Source organism: Hipposideros armiger, unplaced genomic scaffold (assembly GCF_001890085.2).
Source record: "Hipposideros armiger isolate ML-2016 unplaced genomic scaffold, ASM189008v1 scaffold_17, whole genome shotgun sequence".
Taxonomy (NCBI): domain Eukaryota; kingdom Metazoa; phylum Chordata; class Mammalia; order Chiroptera; family Hipposideridae; genus Hipposideros; species Hipposideros armiger.
The window spans coordinates 307,905-323,957 of NW_017731367.1; the positions used below are offsets into that span (position 1 = coordinate 307,905).

Consider the following 16,053-nt stretch of genomic DNA (forward strand, 5'->3'; position numbering starts at 1 on the left):
TGCAGCTCTTCCCACCACACTTGCCATAATCCCCCCAGAATGGTGAGAAATGGGGGATAGGGCCTGTCGTTCAGTAACTGAGGCAGCAGGCTGCTTTCATTTTTCTACTCTCAGCATCATCAGCATGCACCCCAAAAGGCACTCAGGAAGGTTCTGCAGGAATGAAGGATGAAGGAAAAAGGATGACAGAATGAATGAGGTGGGGATGGATACAGGATGCAGGCAAGCAGTTAGGTGCCTGGCCTTGAAGCCTCCTCCCAGAGTCCGGGACAGGTTGGGGGAGGGAACCAGAGCAGGTCCAGTGGAGACTCCTGGTTTCCAAAGAGGAGGGTATGAAGTGGGGTAGGGGGACGAGGAGGCTGCATTTGCCTAGCAAACACTGTTTTAATGAACTATGTGTTCTGGGGATGCTGGTCTTGGAGAGGGATAAGGCTGAACAGAGGGCTGAGTCCATGCCTGATTGGATAGATGGGTGGGTAGGTGGGTGGATGGATGGATGGACGGACGGACGGACGGACGGATGGATGGATGGATGGGTGGGTGGGTGGAGAGAGGGAGGGGTGAAGGGAACTTCAGTCCGCTCCCGGTGGGAGCAGCACACCCGGCAGGGGTCACAGCGCACCCAGCGGGCAGCAAGGGGGCGCAGGCGCAGCGGGCGCCAAGGCCCCCCTGTGGGGGGCGTGGGCAGGGGCGGGGAGGGCTGGAGGTGGGGTTAGAGAAAGGGACGCGAGCTGTATCCAAACTTCCGGTGCCTGCAGAGTGCGGAGCGGCGGTGGCAAAGAGAGAGGCTGCACAGGCAGAGGTTGCAGGGCGGACCCGCGGCCCGGCGCAGCCATGGTGAAGATCAGCTTCCAGCCTGCGGTGGCCGGCATCAAGGGCGACAAGGCCGACAAGGCTTCGGCCCCGGCCCCGGCGCCGGGCCCGGCCGCTGAAATCCTGCTGACGCCGGCTCGGGTGAGAGGTGCCGGAAGCTCAGGCGGGGGGTGGGGGACCAAGACGTGCCTCTCCGGCCCCGGGGACTGGGGCGCATCGGGGTCCCAGAGTCGTGAGCGGAGCCGGAATGGGAGTCTGGAATGAGTCATTTATTCCAAAGTGGGGAGGGGGCTTGGGTCCTGTCCCAAAACTGCAGCCAAATGCCTAAGTCCTAAATGTGGGAGGGGGTCCGAGTCGCTAGTCCCCAGGTGGGGAAGCCCTCAAGGTCTCTTCCCAAAGTGGAGGGGACTTAGGCGCCTAGCCCCAAAATAGGGGGAAGGGACTGATCCGAAGAAGTTCGAGGAATGTTGGGGGGGGGAGGGTTACGTCTGTTTCCAATCAGGGGGAGGGGCCGAGAGTCAAGTCTCCAGGTTGGGGGATGGGAGGAAGGTTGGCCGTTGTTTCCCCAAAGTAGGACGGTGGGTCGTGATTGGTGGAGAATGGGCGGGGGAGGGGGCGTCTATTGGCAGCGGAGGGGGTGGGACCGTTGATTTCGTCCCTCACCGGGCTGCGGGAGACAGGCTTGCTGCTACAGTGCACCTGAATTGGTGGACCAGAAAGTGTTGAAAGATGAAATTAAAATAAACCAGAACCGGTCTGGCCGCAGGTCTGGGGTTCCAGGTTCGGAGTTCCGAGGCTGGGCGCTCGGATCGCACCCCACCCCACCCCCTGCGCCTGGGCCTCCCTGACCCCTCTTCCTTCCTCTCTCTGCTCTCAATCCGGCTGCCCCCTCCACCCCGCGGGAAGGCTCCCTCTCTGCCCGGGTGTCCTCCCGCATCCCCGCCGTGCTTTGTGGAGGTGGGCCTCGGCGCACCCCGCCTCTCCCTGCCCTCGGCCTGGGTAGAGAAGGCATTTCCGCGGTGGAAAACTGAGCGGCGTGGAGTCTGACCTGGGGAGGGCTCGGAGGAGACAGGACGCGTGGCGAGCACGGAGGCGATGGGAGGGAGAGCTGGTCCAGCCAGGCTCGTAGTGTCCTGGCAAAGGTGTCAACGCAGCGTCGTCCCTGACTGCCTTGGGGCACACCAAGGTCCCACCCCCCACCCCCCACCCGAGACAGGTCTTCGAAAGTCTTTGTCCATTCCCTCTTCCCAGTGCTGGCTTCTGAGTAGGCTCCCTCAGTGCCAAGGCTCCTCTCCAGGTTTGTGGCTCAGATCAACCTTGCCCCAGCGGATGACGGGGTGGGGGTGGGGGGGTTGACAGTTGAATAGTCCCTGTGTCCTGGAAGAGGGGTCGCTGGAGAGGAGCCTCAGAGGTGGGTGTCATAGCCTGAGGAAATACCCTGACTGCAGAATTCAATTCGAGGAGCCTGGGGGAGCTCCCTTGCCCTGGTGTGGCTGCTGCTGCTTCAGCCACCACCTGAGCAGCTCCGTCATCTGATGCTTAGATGGGGAGGGTCACTCCATCGTAGAAGACTGTGGTCTGCAACTTTAAAAGTTTGCAGGGGGCTCTTCAAGTCTTCTTCCTCCCTCCTCAGCCCAGTGAGAGTGCAGGGATGGGAGCCCAAGGCAGCATTCTTGCCCCTTCTCTCAGCTGCCTGGCACCCAGCTGAGGCCTGGAAAACAGGACCCTGCCTCTGAGAGCTATAGGACTATGGCCAGAGGGAGGACAAGCCAGACAGCAAATGGGAGGATGTAATCCAAACTCCATCTCAAGGTCCACCACATTTCGCAAGGAGTGGCACGTTCTCCAGCAGCAGCCTGCTGATGGTGTCAGGCAAGTCCGGATGGCAGAGGCCAGCATCACCTCGGCAGTAACTGACATCCAGCCTCTGGCGCCGAAATCCAGCATCCTCTCTTCCCCCTCACCCAGTGTGAAGTGGAAACATCCACATCTTCCTGGTGCTGTTTGTAATGGCCTTGAGCCTGCTAGCAGCCTCCTCCCCCAAACCTTGTTAGTTGGGCAGGGTCCCCTCCGTCTCTTAATTGTCAAGACGAACCAATGAGGGCCCAGGAGGAGGATTAAAATTCTGGCACCTATCGGACAGGTGTGCACATTAGTAAACTCTCATAGCTGCCCAACGCCTTGGGGAGATGCACAGATTGCATCTTGGCTTTACTGATTGGCTGCTGGAATTGGAGCCTTGGGAGAAGAGAATTCACTTCCCTGAGCCTCTCGGGGGGGCCTCCCCCGCCATTGGCCACATTTCCCACCTCCGGTTCCCAGGAAGTGAGCACAGCAGGTGCCAGCATTTGCAGCTATAGCCCAGGACAGAGTATCAGCCATTTATTAGGGCACTGAAGGAGAGGGCAGGTGGCACAGGCCGGCAGACTGGGAGGCCCCTGGACCTGCCTCACCAGAACAGGACGTTTGGGTTTTGTGCCACTTGGGTGGGGATGCAGAGCTTAGCAGAAGGTCTTCTCTGGCTGGGGAAGACTCTAGATCCCTTTTTGGTTACTGAACTGGGCTCAACAATAAGATTCAAAGGCCTGGAGGGACCACTGGATGAGCAGATGAGTTTCTGACTGCTGTTCAGTGGTGAGCCACCCTCTGGCTGCTATAATAAAATGTCGACCTGTGTGCATGCCTGGGGGGGGGGGGGGGGCAGGGTAAGGCAGCAGCAGCACCCTCAGAGCAGGCTCCCCCTGCTTCTGAGCAAAAACTGAAACAAGGAGGATTTTATCCTGACCTGCTGCTGGAAAGAAGGGCCTCAGTAGGCTGGAAAGGGGTGGGGGTGGGGGCCCAGCTGGGCCTCCAGCTGCCCACCCTCCACGTGGTGTTTGCCTCTGAGATAATGAGGAGCCTGCACTGATAGGTGACTGGCTGTAAGCCAGCTTGGAAAGTGGGCTGGATGGGAAGCACCCCCTCTTAGCACCTTCTGGCTGCATCATTCTTCCTCTCAGCCTGCTCCCCCTCTGCCCACAGCCCGCGCACGCGCACGCACGCACACACGCGCGCGCGCACACACACCCCACCCCCACCCCCCAGGTATGGGCATGTCCAGACTTGGCCAGGCTACTGGGCTACAAGAGGAGAGAAACTTATTCAATACAGTCATCTTCTCAACGCTGTAATTTTCTCCTTGGCTTTTGCCTTTGATTAATGGCCCCTGTGTGGCTCCCTTCCCCAGCCTGCATACCTGAGAATCAGATTTCACTTTCTGTGCACTGGCCTCAGGCCCTTAGCAGGAGGGAACTGGGTCTCTGGAGTGCTTGGGGGAGGGGTCCCCTGCCAGCCAGGAGGGCGGATCTGGCCAGGATTGGAGTCCCTGCCCCAGCGCCCCAATACCCGCCCCAATACCCACCGGTCCTAAGGGCTGGGCTGAAAGGACCTTTGTGGAAACGCAGCCCTGCTCCAGGTTCCTGCCTCACAGCAATGTGGGGACTTGGGGCTGTCCTATTCCTTCCTGGCCCTCGCAGGGCCTTCCCAGAGGAGTTTTGGCATTGGCACACGCGCCTCAGTGCCCTTTCTGCTTTCTCTATTTCTCTCTTTTCTGATCTCCTCTCAGCCCATTCTTGCAGCAGACTGCCAAGGAGAGTAAGTTTCTTTTAGTGACAAAAAACTGTTTATGGTAAAATCACAGAAGCGCCACCTGGCTGCGCCGCCTCCTGCAGCTTCTCCGTGTTCTCTCTCCCTCAGGACAGCTCTTCCAGCAGCCAGCTTTCTTCTCGTCCTCCTGGGGCTTTTCTCTGAGACTCATCTTGACTGTCAGGAATGCGACAGAAGAGAGACTCTGCCCAGACGAGCCAGGCAGAGCAGAGGGCTGTGCCGGAGTGTTCTCAGGGGCTCACAGCCTGCCTTCTCACCTGGCCTGCACCTTGGGTGCCGCTGGCCACACAACAAGAATGGGGTTCTGCTAGTGGCAAATTCATGACCTCCTGTCGGCATTTACGTAGTTGATGTGTGTACACCTGAACACAGCTCTGTGTGTTCTAGTGGGCAGAGGGCATTTGCCCAGTCCCCCCACATGCCATCAGGCTGCCCACACACACACACAGACATATATTGGTGCCCTTGTCTCTGTGGCCTGCAACCTGGGAGAGAAAGATGCTGGGGAGATGAAGCGAGACCCCTCTGCCCACTGGCCGCCAGTCCTGCCCGGCCTGCAATGAGTGCGTTTCTGGCTCCCTGCTGGCCTTCTCCAAAGAGCATACAACTGTAGTTTAATCTGGTTGCAGATAATTTGGACATTGTCACCAAGGAAAGGTAGCTGGGGAGCTCTCTCCATGGACCATGAGGGTCTGCTGAGTTAATGCTCCAGTTGGCTGGGTTCCCCCTGACTGTTTTGGCCCTCGTTTCGCTAAACCATTTAATGGGAGCCATTGAGGACCTGAGTGAAGCCGGCAGGCAGAGGCCCAGGCCCCTTTCGAGTCCCCGGAGGTCTGGCTCACGTGGCCCACACGAGTGCATAGCCAGGCACTTTGTTCAGAAAGCCCAGTTGCCGTGGAAACAGTATGCGGTATTTTTCTACTTTCTAAATGGAAGGTCCCAAATGCCTGGCTGTAGGTAGGTGACTGCTCCATGTAGGGGGCTGCATTTTCCTAGGTCTCTAGCATGACTGGTGAAGCAGCTTGGGGGCTTCCAGAAGCAGGTCCCAGGGTGAGCTGGGCAACCAGGGGTTCCCAGGGGTGAGGCCCCGGGTTCTGACCCAGGCTGACTGTGTGCTCCCCAGAGGCTCCTGACTGGCTGCAAGTGCCAAGTGTGAGGGGCCTGTGAATAAGCCAGGGCTTTAGAATTCAAATCTTGGTCTTGGTTGTGTATTGTTAGGCCCAGGAAGCAATGACAGCATGGGGGCAGGATTTAGGGGCCCTCCCTCTTGTGTGGGACCCATTTGTCTGGAAGCAGGGACATCTGTGGTTTCCCCATCTGTCTCATGACAGCCTCTGGTCCTACTTCTAGCCGCTGCTTGGCCGTGATGCTTCTAGGGGTTTGGCCCCGCACAGGCTGGAGGAGTATGGGGTTGGGAGGGGAGCAGAGTGTGAGCCCCCAGTGTGCACTAGGGGGTGTCAGTAGGGGTGGGATAGGCAGCCATTTTACCACCGCACATCCAGGAGAGGTGGGGCATAGTCAGCCTTCACAGTGACCCCCACAGAGCAGGCTCTGTCCTGCTCAGCCACGTTGGCCACTCCTCACATTCAGCTGGGCCACTCAAGCCCCAGCCCCTCCCTGCCCTGTCCTCTCTGACCTCTTCTCCCCAACTCCCTTGGCCAGCTGCCATGCCTGGCCCCTCCCCCAGGCATGTAGAAACACCTGACCCAGCTAGAAGCAGAAAGGCAGCTGTAACACTGGCCTCACCTTCACCAGGTACTTCATTTGTGGAGCAGGCCCCTGGGCTCCCGCTTGTAGCCCATTGACCTTGTTGTTGTTTCTAAGCAGTTCTCACAAACTTGCTTCTCGGTTTTCCCAAACGCAGGAGCAAAAGCCGGACCCCTGTGCAGCCTCAGCAGCTGCCCACAGTGGTGGCCCTAAAAAGGGACGGTTCAGCTGATAAAGATCTGCTATTTTTATCTAGCACTTTGCCCTTTACCAAGGGCTTTGGGGTCCTTTGTCACCTTTAATCCTGACCAAACCCCTTTAGGACAAGACCCTGAGTGGAGGCGTCTGTTCACATTTCTCGTGAGAACCTGAGGAGGGAGAGGCAGGTTGCTGTGCACCCACTCATGGACCAAGCCCCCCACTGGGCCCTCGGGGCCCTTCTCAACACTGCGCCCCGGCACCCTGGTCATCCCACTAAATAACAAACGTTGCTCCAGGACAGAAGTCACAGCTGGTGCGGTTGGCCTGGCCTGCCTTCTGGTCAGCCACCACTCCTAACGACCCACTCGTGACGGCGGGAGGCCCTGGAGTGGCTTATTCCTGTGAGACACTGACAGAGCTTGGCTCTCTGGTTCCCCTGTCCCCCCTCCAGCTGGCAGCTGTCCCTAAGGGCCCTGTGGGCAGTGGCCACGTGTGCTAGTGACCTTGGTTAGTGCCCCTAGGGAGCCCCAGGGTGCTGAGAAGATGCCAGCCAGGTGGGTGGCCTCACAAACTTGCTTCTCTGGTCTTGATCATAGGACACACACATGGGCCCAGCCAGCGAGGGGCGATGGGTTTGACCTCCTGTTCCTGCCAGGCGAGCTCCCTGGAGGGTAGACGGGGGTGGTGGAGAGCAGAATGGGCGGGGGCACCCCTCCATCCTGTGTCTCCATCCCATGAATGCTGAGGCTGGGGGCCGGCTGGCCTGGTGATGGATGTGCTCAGAATGGGGGCGGGTCCTTCAGGTGTTTCTACGCTCCCCAAGCAGGGTGGTGTACGCCCCTCTGATGGGACTCCTGCCCCCTGAGGCCTGGGACCCACACCCCCGTGTGTACTAAGCCAGGGGGCTACAGGGGAGGGGACCTGAGAGGCACAGCAGGCTGTGTGCCCCATCCCTACCAGGCTGGACCTCCTGTGCTATGCTGAGAGATAAGGGCCCGTCCTGGGTAACTTGGACCTGAACTGTGTCCCCACCCTCCTGCCATCCTCTCCAGGATGAAAGGAGAAAAGAAACATGGCACTAAGAGGGCTAAGCAGGCAGTTAGTGGCAGAGGTGGAGTGAGAAGCTGCAGGCTCGGGGGCTGGAGCCCCCCCTCCCCTGACACTGCCTCAGCTCCTTGGGGCTCCTTGGGGCTGACCTCTCACCTCGCCCTGGCTGTATCTGGACACCATAGAGGTGGGATTGAATGGTAAACCCCGCAGGCAGAGACAGATCTGACACCTTTGCGACATCTAGGGTGAATAAGGGCCTCGGCGAGGGCAGGGGTGGTAGGGAGGACAGGCATGAAGACGAGCAATGACCGAGGTCACACAGCTGGTGTCGAGGCTGAGTCGCCAGACTCTCAGTCCAGTGCTCCGGGTGAAGCAGTGTTACTGAGTTTTACACACACTCCTTCATCCACCTGCCCAGACACGTTGGGTCAGGTTGGCTTGCTTCTTGGCAGCTCTGCAGCTACTATCCTGAGCCCAAGTCTGGCCCCAGAGCAGGTTTTTTCTAGGACCCTCCTGCCCTGGCGTCCCTGAGGTCAGTTGCTGCTACCAAAGCCCCGTTTCCCTCCCGACAGAAGCGTGCTGGCTTCCGGAAGCCTCCAGACTTCACCCTGCAGGCTGCACTCCTGCCAGCCAGTCAGTGCCTGTGAGGCCATTGCTGCCCCCGGCAGGCTGAGCTCTAGGCAGTGTGGATCGCAGGGAGACAGGCACACTTGCCCAGACCCCATGAGTCTCCCAGCGCCCCTGTCCCCATCAGCCAGTGACTGCTCTCTGCCACATACCCCCCCCCCCATTCCAGACTTCCTTGTGGACTCCGGCCTTCAGATGGAGCTTGTCGCTTCCACCTCAGAAGCCTTCCTGGGCTTCCCGCTGCCCAGAGCAGTGGCTCCCAGCCTGCCCAGTGCACCCCAATTCCTACAGGTGGCAAGGCCTGGCACAATCACTAAGGCCGTGTCTGTGCTTCCCCCCATTCTGTGTTTGAAGGAACAGACTGTGATCACAGTCTAAAGAAGCTCTCGTGGCGTGGGGAATTCCAAATGCCCCTGCCTAACCCAGTGGGTCGCGTTACGTGGCTTCTCTGTGGGTTGTCTCTGTGTACCCGGGAGGAGGAGCTGGGCAGAGCCTGGCGAGGCTTCCTTTCCTTCCAGGTGATGCTCTGTGTGTCCTGAGCACCATCCTTCCCTCCCCCTGCCCCAAGACTCCCTCCCACCAGCAGGGTGAGGTCTCGCTTCGGGAAAGCCAGAGAGGGTTCCCCAGGGTGCGGGACTCGCACCTGGCTGACCCTGCACTGCTGTCCACAGGAGGAGCGGCCCCCCTACCACCGCTACAAGAAGGGGGGCTCTGTGGGCGGCGTGTGCTACCTGTCGATGGGCATGGTCGTGCTGCTCATGGGCCTCGTGTTCGCCTCTGTCTACATCTACAGATACTTCTTCCTTGCTCAGGTGAGACCGGGCAGGGGAGGCAGGGCCTCAGGGGAGGGAGGGTGTTTAGAGAGGAACGGAGGGAAGCGGGCGAGTTTGTAGTGGGTGTGGGACCTGGCAGCATAGGGCAGAGTGAGCAGTCGCGAGCTAGGTGCTTGGGGCTTGTGAGGAGAGGGGCAGCAGGAAGCCCTGGACGGGCCCCCACCCCTCTCGGGCAGGAGGAGTGCCTAGACTAGCCCTGAAGACCATCCTCCCTCCACCCTGGGCCCTCGTTGGGCTCAGGCCAGCCCATGCTCAGCCGCTCATCCTGCGGAGCCTCACACTAGTCCAGGAGGCTGGATTGCTGCCCCGTCCTCTAAAGCCCACAGACCCTAGAAGAGTGTCCCATCTCTTCAGTCACACCTGAGGGCAACAGGGAGCTCTTCCAGGAGGATAGCCAGCGATAGGGGAGCCAGGATTGGAATCTGGGCTTGTGTGTCCCAGGGGCCCTTCCCACAGTGTCACCCTGGGACAGGATCACCGGAAACTCAAATCTGGTGGAAATTGGAACTCTCCGATCCCTTCAGAGCTGGGATCCTGTGCCTGTGGGTCATGCTTTAAGAATTCCATTTCATGCTTGGATGTTTGGATTAGAAAACGAGAAAAGTGGGTTTGTAGACAGACTCCCCACCGCCTCCTGTAAAGGTGGCCCTGGCTATGGTCACACCCCCAGTTATCTGCCCACACAGCCACTCTGGGCCGGAAGCCGAGCTGGGAGAACTGGTCATGGTCACAGTGACCTTGTGAACAGCTCAGACTGGGGGAGGGAGACAGTTCTGAGAACTTAAAGTAGTTAAATTGAAGGTAGCTCAAAAGAAGAATCCTAAACTCAACGAACAGGGAATCTCAGAGTGGCGAAATGGCTGGGAATTGCCGATCATTTATAACCCAAATAACGACCTGCCACCCACACTGCATAAAGCATTGGGCTTTAACTTTGTTGTCACCCAGTTTTGACACAATGGGAATTACTGAAGAGTTTGCATTCCGTGGGACTTGCCCCTTGCAACCTGTGCCCCTTGCAACCTGCGCACTTCCCCTTTTGTCCATCTCCTCCTCCCTCTTATTCCCCTCCCCCCCTCCCCCACCATGGCCTGCTCCCCACTTGTACCAGGTTCTCCCTTTCCTGTGCAGGACTCTACTGTGGCTGCATCGCTCCCCTGGACCCACTCTGGCTCCTGGTCCCCTCTATTCCCAGCCCCCACTCGCCACCCTCCTGGGGTTCCTCACCCACCCCAGTTCCCAGGGAATGGGGGCACCTCAGAGCAGCCCCTGTGTCTGTGCCTTAGGACAGTATGATTCATGTGTAATGACTCGTCCTGGGAGAGCTCACACTGAAGCAAAGGGGAGTCCTGCCCAGTCACTTGTCCGCAGCCCTGTCACACTGCCTCCCTTCCCTTATTGATGGAGTGACTAGGCTGGCTGCTCAGATAGGGGACAGCATTTGTCATGGTTTCTCATGAGGCACGGGGTCCAAGGGAGGTGGTAGGGCGTTGTGTTTAGACACGGGGCTGCCTCTCAGCTCTCCCCTTTCCCCCTGTGCCCCCAGGGTCTGCAGGGCCCCACAGCAGGGGACTTGAAAGATGGGGTGAGCGCCCTCTGGTGGCAGTGGACGCCCACCCCAGGCTCTTTCTCAGGTGTCTGTCCCTCTGCGGAGGCCATGGGCTGACTGGGTCCTCCCCCTGCTGTTCCACCCCATTTCACAAGCACAGACTCATGGACTTGGGAGGCTGGGGATCACCTCGTTTTACGGATGGGGAAACTGAGGCCCGGAGAGGTCATCCACCTAGAAACTGGCAGGCCCGGTCACGCTCCCTGACTCTCCACGTCTCTCAGTTTCTCCATCTGGGAAGTGGGTCTCACCGCCCCACCCTTCCCGCTTCCCAAGGCGTCAGGAGCGCAAAGTGGTAGAGTAGGCGTCAGAGGCTGCACTGAGGACACTGCGTGACCAGCCTGTCCGTCTGTCTCTCCTCACCTTGCTCAGCTGGCCCGAGACAACTTCTTCCACTGTGGAGTCTTCTACGAGGACTCCCTGTCCTCCCAGATCCGCACTCGGATGGAGCTGGAGGAAGATGTGAAGATCTACCTCGAAGATAACTACGAGCGCATCAATGTGCCCGTGCCCCAGTTTGGCGGCGGTGACCCCGCAGACATCATCCACGACTTCCAGCGGGTGAGGCCGGCCAGGGGCTGGGGCGGGGGTAGTGAGAGGGCGTCCCAGGGGACCCGGAGCCCCTGCTTCCACCAAGAGTCATGGGGTAGAACAGGGATGAACGCAGAATGCCGCTGTCCCTTGTACGTCTTTTGAGCATAGACCGAGGGTCGTCACCTGTGTGTAGGAGATGGCTACGGTTTAGCTTTATCAAGGTTTTAAAGACATGGCTTTTATCATATAGGTGACGCAGTTATCCCCGAAGGTGAGCTAGCTGTGGCTGATGTTGTCCTTGCCACCTGACAGCTGCAGGTGCTGGCCGTCATGGGTGAGGCCGGTGTCCCTTTTTATTGAGGTTATTTCTGTGTTGACATTTTATCAAGGTGCAGCACACACAGCTCCAGAACGGAGCTTTTCTCGATGAGGGTCCGGGCTATCCCCAGGGATGGACCTGATGGGTTTGATGCAATGCACAGCGGGGACATTACTGTGTTCCCCAAACCTCAGCTCTGTAACCCCATGAGATGAACCCTGTAACAACTGAGGCACTGAACAATTGGTATCTTTCAGCTAGTAAGTGGAACCTCCTACAGATACAGGCGAGGAAAGGAGCAGAACAAGTAAGGGCCCGCCCAGGTGTTCAGGAACCTGGGGTTGTATCGCCGTGGCGGGTGGGGTTCCCCGCCTTTGCTGGCCAAAGGCCTCCCCTGGAAGCCCCGCCTGGGCCATGCGCTCCCCCACAGAGACTGACGCGGCCCCCTCCTCCTCTTCAGGGTCTGACAGCCTACCACGACATCTCCCTGGACAAGTGCTATGTCATCGAGCTCAACACCACCATCGTGCTGCCCCCTCGAAATTTCTGGGAGCTCCTTATGAACGTGAAGGTGAGCGGTGGTGGTGGTGGCGTCTTGTCCCTCCTTGGCCGCCTTCCCCTGTGGAGGCCAGACCTGGGGCAAAGGCGCTTCCTTCAGTGGAAGGTGGGGGGTCCCAGGCACGTTGTTGTCCCAACACCCTAAACAGTCCCACATCCAGGAGCCAACTCCTCTCCTTTTTCTCCTCCGCTAAGCTTCTGCCCCCTCACGGGGGAAGACCCTCCGGCCAGCTCCCTTAGCTTCCCGGCCATGCCCCAGTGGGCAGTGCAGGGAGAGGCGGGGCCCTGCCCTTGGCATGGGAGACCAGACGCCCTTACATGCAGGATGCAGTACAGGCACAACAGAAGGGCTGAGCTGTGGGGTCTCTAGATGATAGAGGGGGTCATGTGTGCCTTTCAACATTGTGGGGACACAGCTTGAGGGAGCAGAAGGATGGTGACAAGGGGGGTGGGCAGGAGGCAAGTGGAGATCTCAGGAGAGGAGCCCTGGGTGGTGACCCAGCTCTGGCCGCTCTCTTTGCAGAGAGGGACCTACCTCCCACAGACGTACATCATCCAGGAGGAGATGGTGGTCACAGAACATGTCAGCGACAAGGAGGCCCTGGGCTCCTTCATCTACCACCTGTGCAACGGGAAGGACACCTACCGGCTGAGACGCCGGGCTACTCGGAGGCGTGAGTGGCCCACTCCGCTCAACTTGCCCCTGCTCTGGGCGCCAAACCACGGCTGTCCTCTGGCAGTGCCTGGCCCTAGAGCTGATGACCAGCGGTCAGAGCCCTCAGATAGCAGCAGCAATAATAACAGCTAATGTTAATTGAGCACTTAATATGTGCCCGGCACTACTTTACGCTCCTTATGTCCTTAAAGAATGTAAATTATCATCAACATTATTGTTGTTATTGCTGCCCCTTTTATTTTACTTTATTTTTTTGTGTTTTTTAAAATTTTTTTTGGTTTTTTTTTTTTTAGCTGAGCCATCCTGCCACCTGTTGGTAGCTCAGTGGCAGCTCAGCTCGGGCTGGGAATCAAACCAGTGACCCTGTTGCTCAGAGTTCGCACTCCTGAGCGAGCTCTTCACCAACTGAGCCACTCGGCCAGCCTTTTGCTGCCCCTTTTAAAGATGAGAAAACTGAGGCACAGAGAAGTTAATTAACACCTCTAAAGTCACACAGCAGGAAGGTGACAGAGCCAGGCAGTCTGACACCAGCTCCTGAGGGCTCACCATTTTACTGCCCTGTCTCTGCGAATCTGGGTGTGGTCTCCTGGGCCGCCTCCTCCCCCCAGTTTTGAGATCCCACTCAGCCTCTGAGGCTGGTGGCCTTTGTGGCCCAACCAGTTTGGGGCCAAGACACACGCCTTACCGGGATTTCTTTGTTCCTTCCCAGGGATCAACAAACGAGGGGCCAAGAGCTGCAATGCCATCCGCCACTTCGAGAACACCTTCGTGGTGGAGACCCTCATCTGCGGGGTGGTGTGAAGGCCTCCCTCCCACCACCCCCACCCCTGCGCACCTCCTCTCTTTTCTTCAGCTACTCTCTGGCCCTCCTCCCCACCTCACTTCGCTTGTACTGTGGACACCTTCCCATAGATGTGATGTGTCTCCCTGTTCCTCTCTAGCCCTGCCTACTTCCCTGTACCAGAGCTGTGACCTCTCTAGGCCCCTGCCTCCACTGACCACCCCCCCCTGGGTCTTGAGGACAGAGGGGGTACCCCAAGATGGTTTCTGTGACCACCATCTTGAAGTCAGGTCCTCTGGGACCCAGCCCAGAGCTGTACTGGCAGCCCAGGGGAAGTACTGGATGGAGGGGCCGGGCATGTGGGGGTCCTGGGTGAGGGGAGGGGAGGGGACAGGGTGAGGGCAAGGGTATGGAGTGGGGTTCAGAAACGTCTGCACAGTTGGGAGAGTCCCAAAGGCTTTTTCCTTGAATGGCACACTTCCTCCTGTGTCCCAGCTCCTGGATCTGGGCTGAGGATGGGGTAATGTGCCCAGCGATGGACCCACCCAGAGCCCAAGGGAAGGCAGTTGTCCTGGGGGTCTCCCAGGACTCCCATCAGTGCCTTCAGCCCACCAGAGGGAACCCAGAGTTTGGGGGGTGGTGGGGATAAGTTTGTCAAGCACAATCGTTTGAGTGGAACCAAAGAAGGGAGGAGCCAGGACCCCTTGCGCTGGCCCCCCAGAAGCACAAGCGGGTTCCCGCAGCCACAGCGGAGCTGGGTAGAGGAGGGTCTCCTCACCCTGTGGGGCTGAGCACAGCACAGAACCTGCCGGCTGTAGGTCCTGCCGAGCAGGTGGGGCTCCTTGTCTTCTCTAAGTGCTTGGAGCTGCTTGAGAAGATGACGGGAGGGAGAGCACCTGGTACTTGCACATCCTGCCTCCTCTTTGTTCTGAAATTCCATCCTCCTCTGCTTTGGGGGAATGCACCGTTTTTTCCTTCTCACTTTTGCATGTTTTTACTGATCATTCGATGTGCTAACCTTTCTGAGCTCTGAGCCTCGAAGAGGCGGGCTCCAACGCCTCCAGTCAGACCTAGGTGCTCCCTGGAGATGAAACTCTTAAACGCTTTGTATATTTTCTCAATTAGATCTCTTTTCAGAAGTGTCTGTAGAACAATAAAAATCTTCGACTTCTGACTGACTTGAAAGTTGCAGGTGGGGGTGGGCACAGGGCTGGGGCTGTATCCTGTAGGCTGTGCTGTGAGCCTGGGTAGGGTGTGCGGGGGTGCTGTGCTCTGGTTGTCCTGGTTCAGCCTTGGATGGAAGATGTCCCCTCATGAGCCTTGAAGACTCATTTTATAAGTAAGGGAAGAGGGAAGGGATCCCCGAGCTTACACAACTCGCCCAAGGCTATGCTGCTTTTAAGTGCCTCTAAACCACCCCAGCTGTCACATGGAAGATGACGTCATTATTGCTTGTCCTTCAATACAAGGATGGTGTGTTCTCCATAATTTCAGGGCAGTAAGCAACCATCGAGGTTTGGCACAAGTCAGGGCCAAATTCTGCAGAGAAGGAAGCAGTGGAAGAGCTCCCCAGAGCCTTGGCTGAATGGGGGGGCCCTAGAGGTGGGTCCTACCCTGGGGATGATGGGTGCCTCCACCTTTGGTACAGTTCACAAGCTCTAATTCTGTGAGGGACATAAAAGTCGGATTAGTGCAGACACACCTCAAGCTTAAAGCACATCAATCTAAGTGCATTGCAATTACAAAATGACAACGGGATTTTTTAACTTGACACATTCAGTTCTTTTAGGGAAGTAAACATGGGGAATAGCCTTCAGATAATAAGCATTATAAACTTTAATAATTAGAGTTCTGTGTGTAGCAAAGGAAATGGTCAATAGGACAAGATGAAGGGCCCTGACAAATTCAAAAGAAATTAAGTGGGGAACGTGTGGATTCTTTTTAATGGAACAACTGGCCATTTTGACAAAAAATTAACCTGGATCCTACTTCCTTGTAACAAAATTAATTCTGGATGGATCAAAGGTTTTAAATATAAAATGAAGCCATAAAAGTACTTGAGATGATTTAAAAGATAATATCAGATGAGGAAAGACTTTTCTAAGCATGATACCCACCAATAATAGACTAAAAAATTAAGATTTACAAGCAGCAAACGGGGAGATGTTTTTGAAAGACATAAAAAGGGCTAATTTCCTCAATATGCAAAGTTCTTATAAATCATAAAAAATGAACAACCCAATAGATAAAAAAGCAAAGAATATGAACAGGTAGTTCACAGTAAGAAATACAAATGGGGGCTGGCCGAGTGGCATGTTGGTAAAGAGTTGGCTTGGGATGCCAGCTCTGAGCAGCAGTACCCTGGTTCGGATCCCACATGAGGGCTGGTGACGCTGCGCCCTCTACAGCTAAGATGGTGAACAACAGCTCGATCTGGAGCTGGGCTGCTGTGAGATGCCCGCCACGGCGTAGGCTGCAGCCCCTGCTGCAGTGGGCTGCCATAAGCTACCGTGAGTGGCTGGCAGCCAGTGTGAGTTGCTGTGAGCCGTCGTGAGCGGCCATCCAATGGCCAGTGAGCGATTGCCTCACCCGGGAAGAGCACAATGATCACAATACTAACATGGGCCAGTGAAGCAACGTCCTCCACAACTAAACTGAAGAACAAAGAGGACAGCAACTTGTCTGTTCCCCTTCCCCAAT

At 57.3% G+C, this 16,053-nt stretch overlaps 1 protein-coding gene across 1 annotated transcript; it reads left to right on the forward strand.

The window, feature by feature from the left end:
• Nucleotides 1-711: 711 nt before the first annotated feature.
• On the forward strand, nt 712-14,531 carry ITM2C (integral membrane protein 2C). Its single transcript, XM_019630046.1, has 6 exons — nt 712-954; nt 8,715-8,855; nt 10,858-11,046; nt 11,799-11,909; nt 12,420-12,570; nt 13,282-14,531. Exons 1-6 carry the CDS (start codon nt 835-837, stop codon nt 13,371-13,373), a joined length of 804 nt encoding a protein of 267 aa, XP_019485591.1. The 5' UTR covers nt 712-834; the 3' UTR covers nt 13,374-14,531.
• The last annotated feature ends 1,522 nt before the right edge of the window (nt 14,532-16,053 follow it).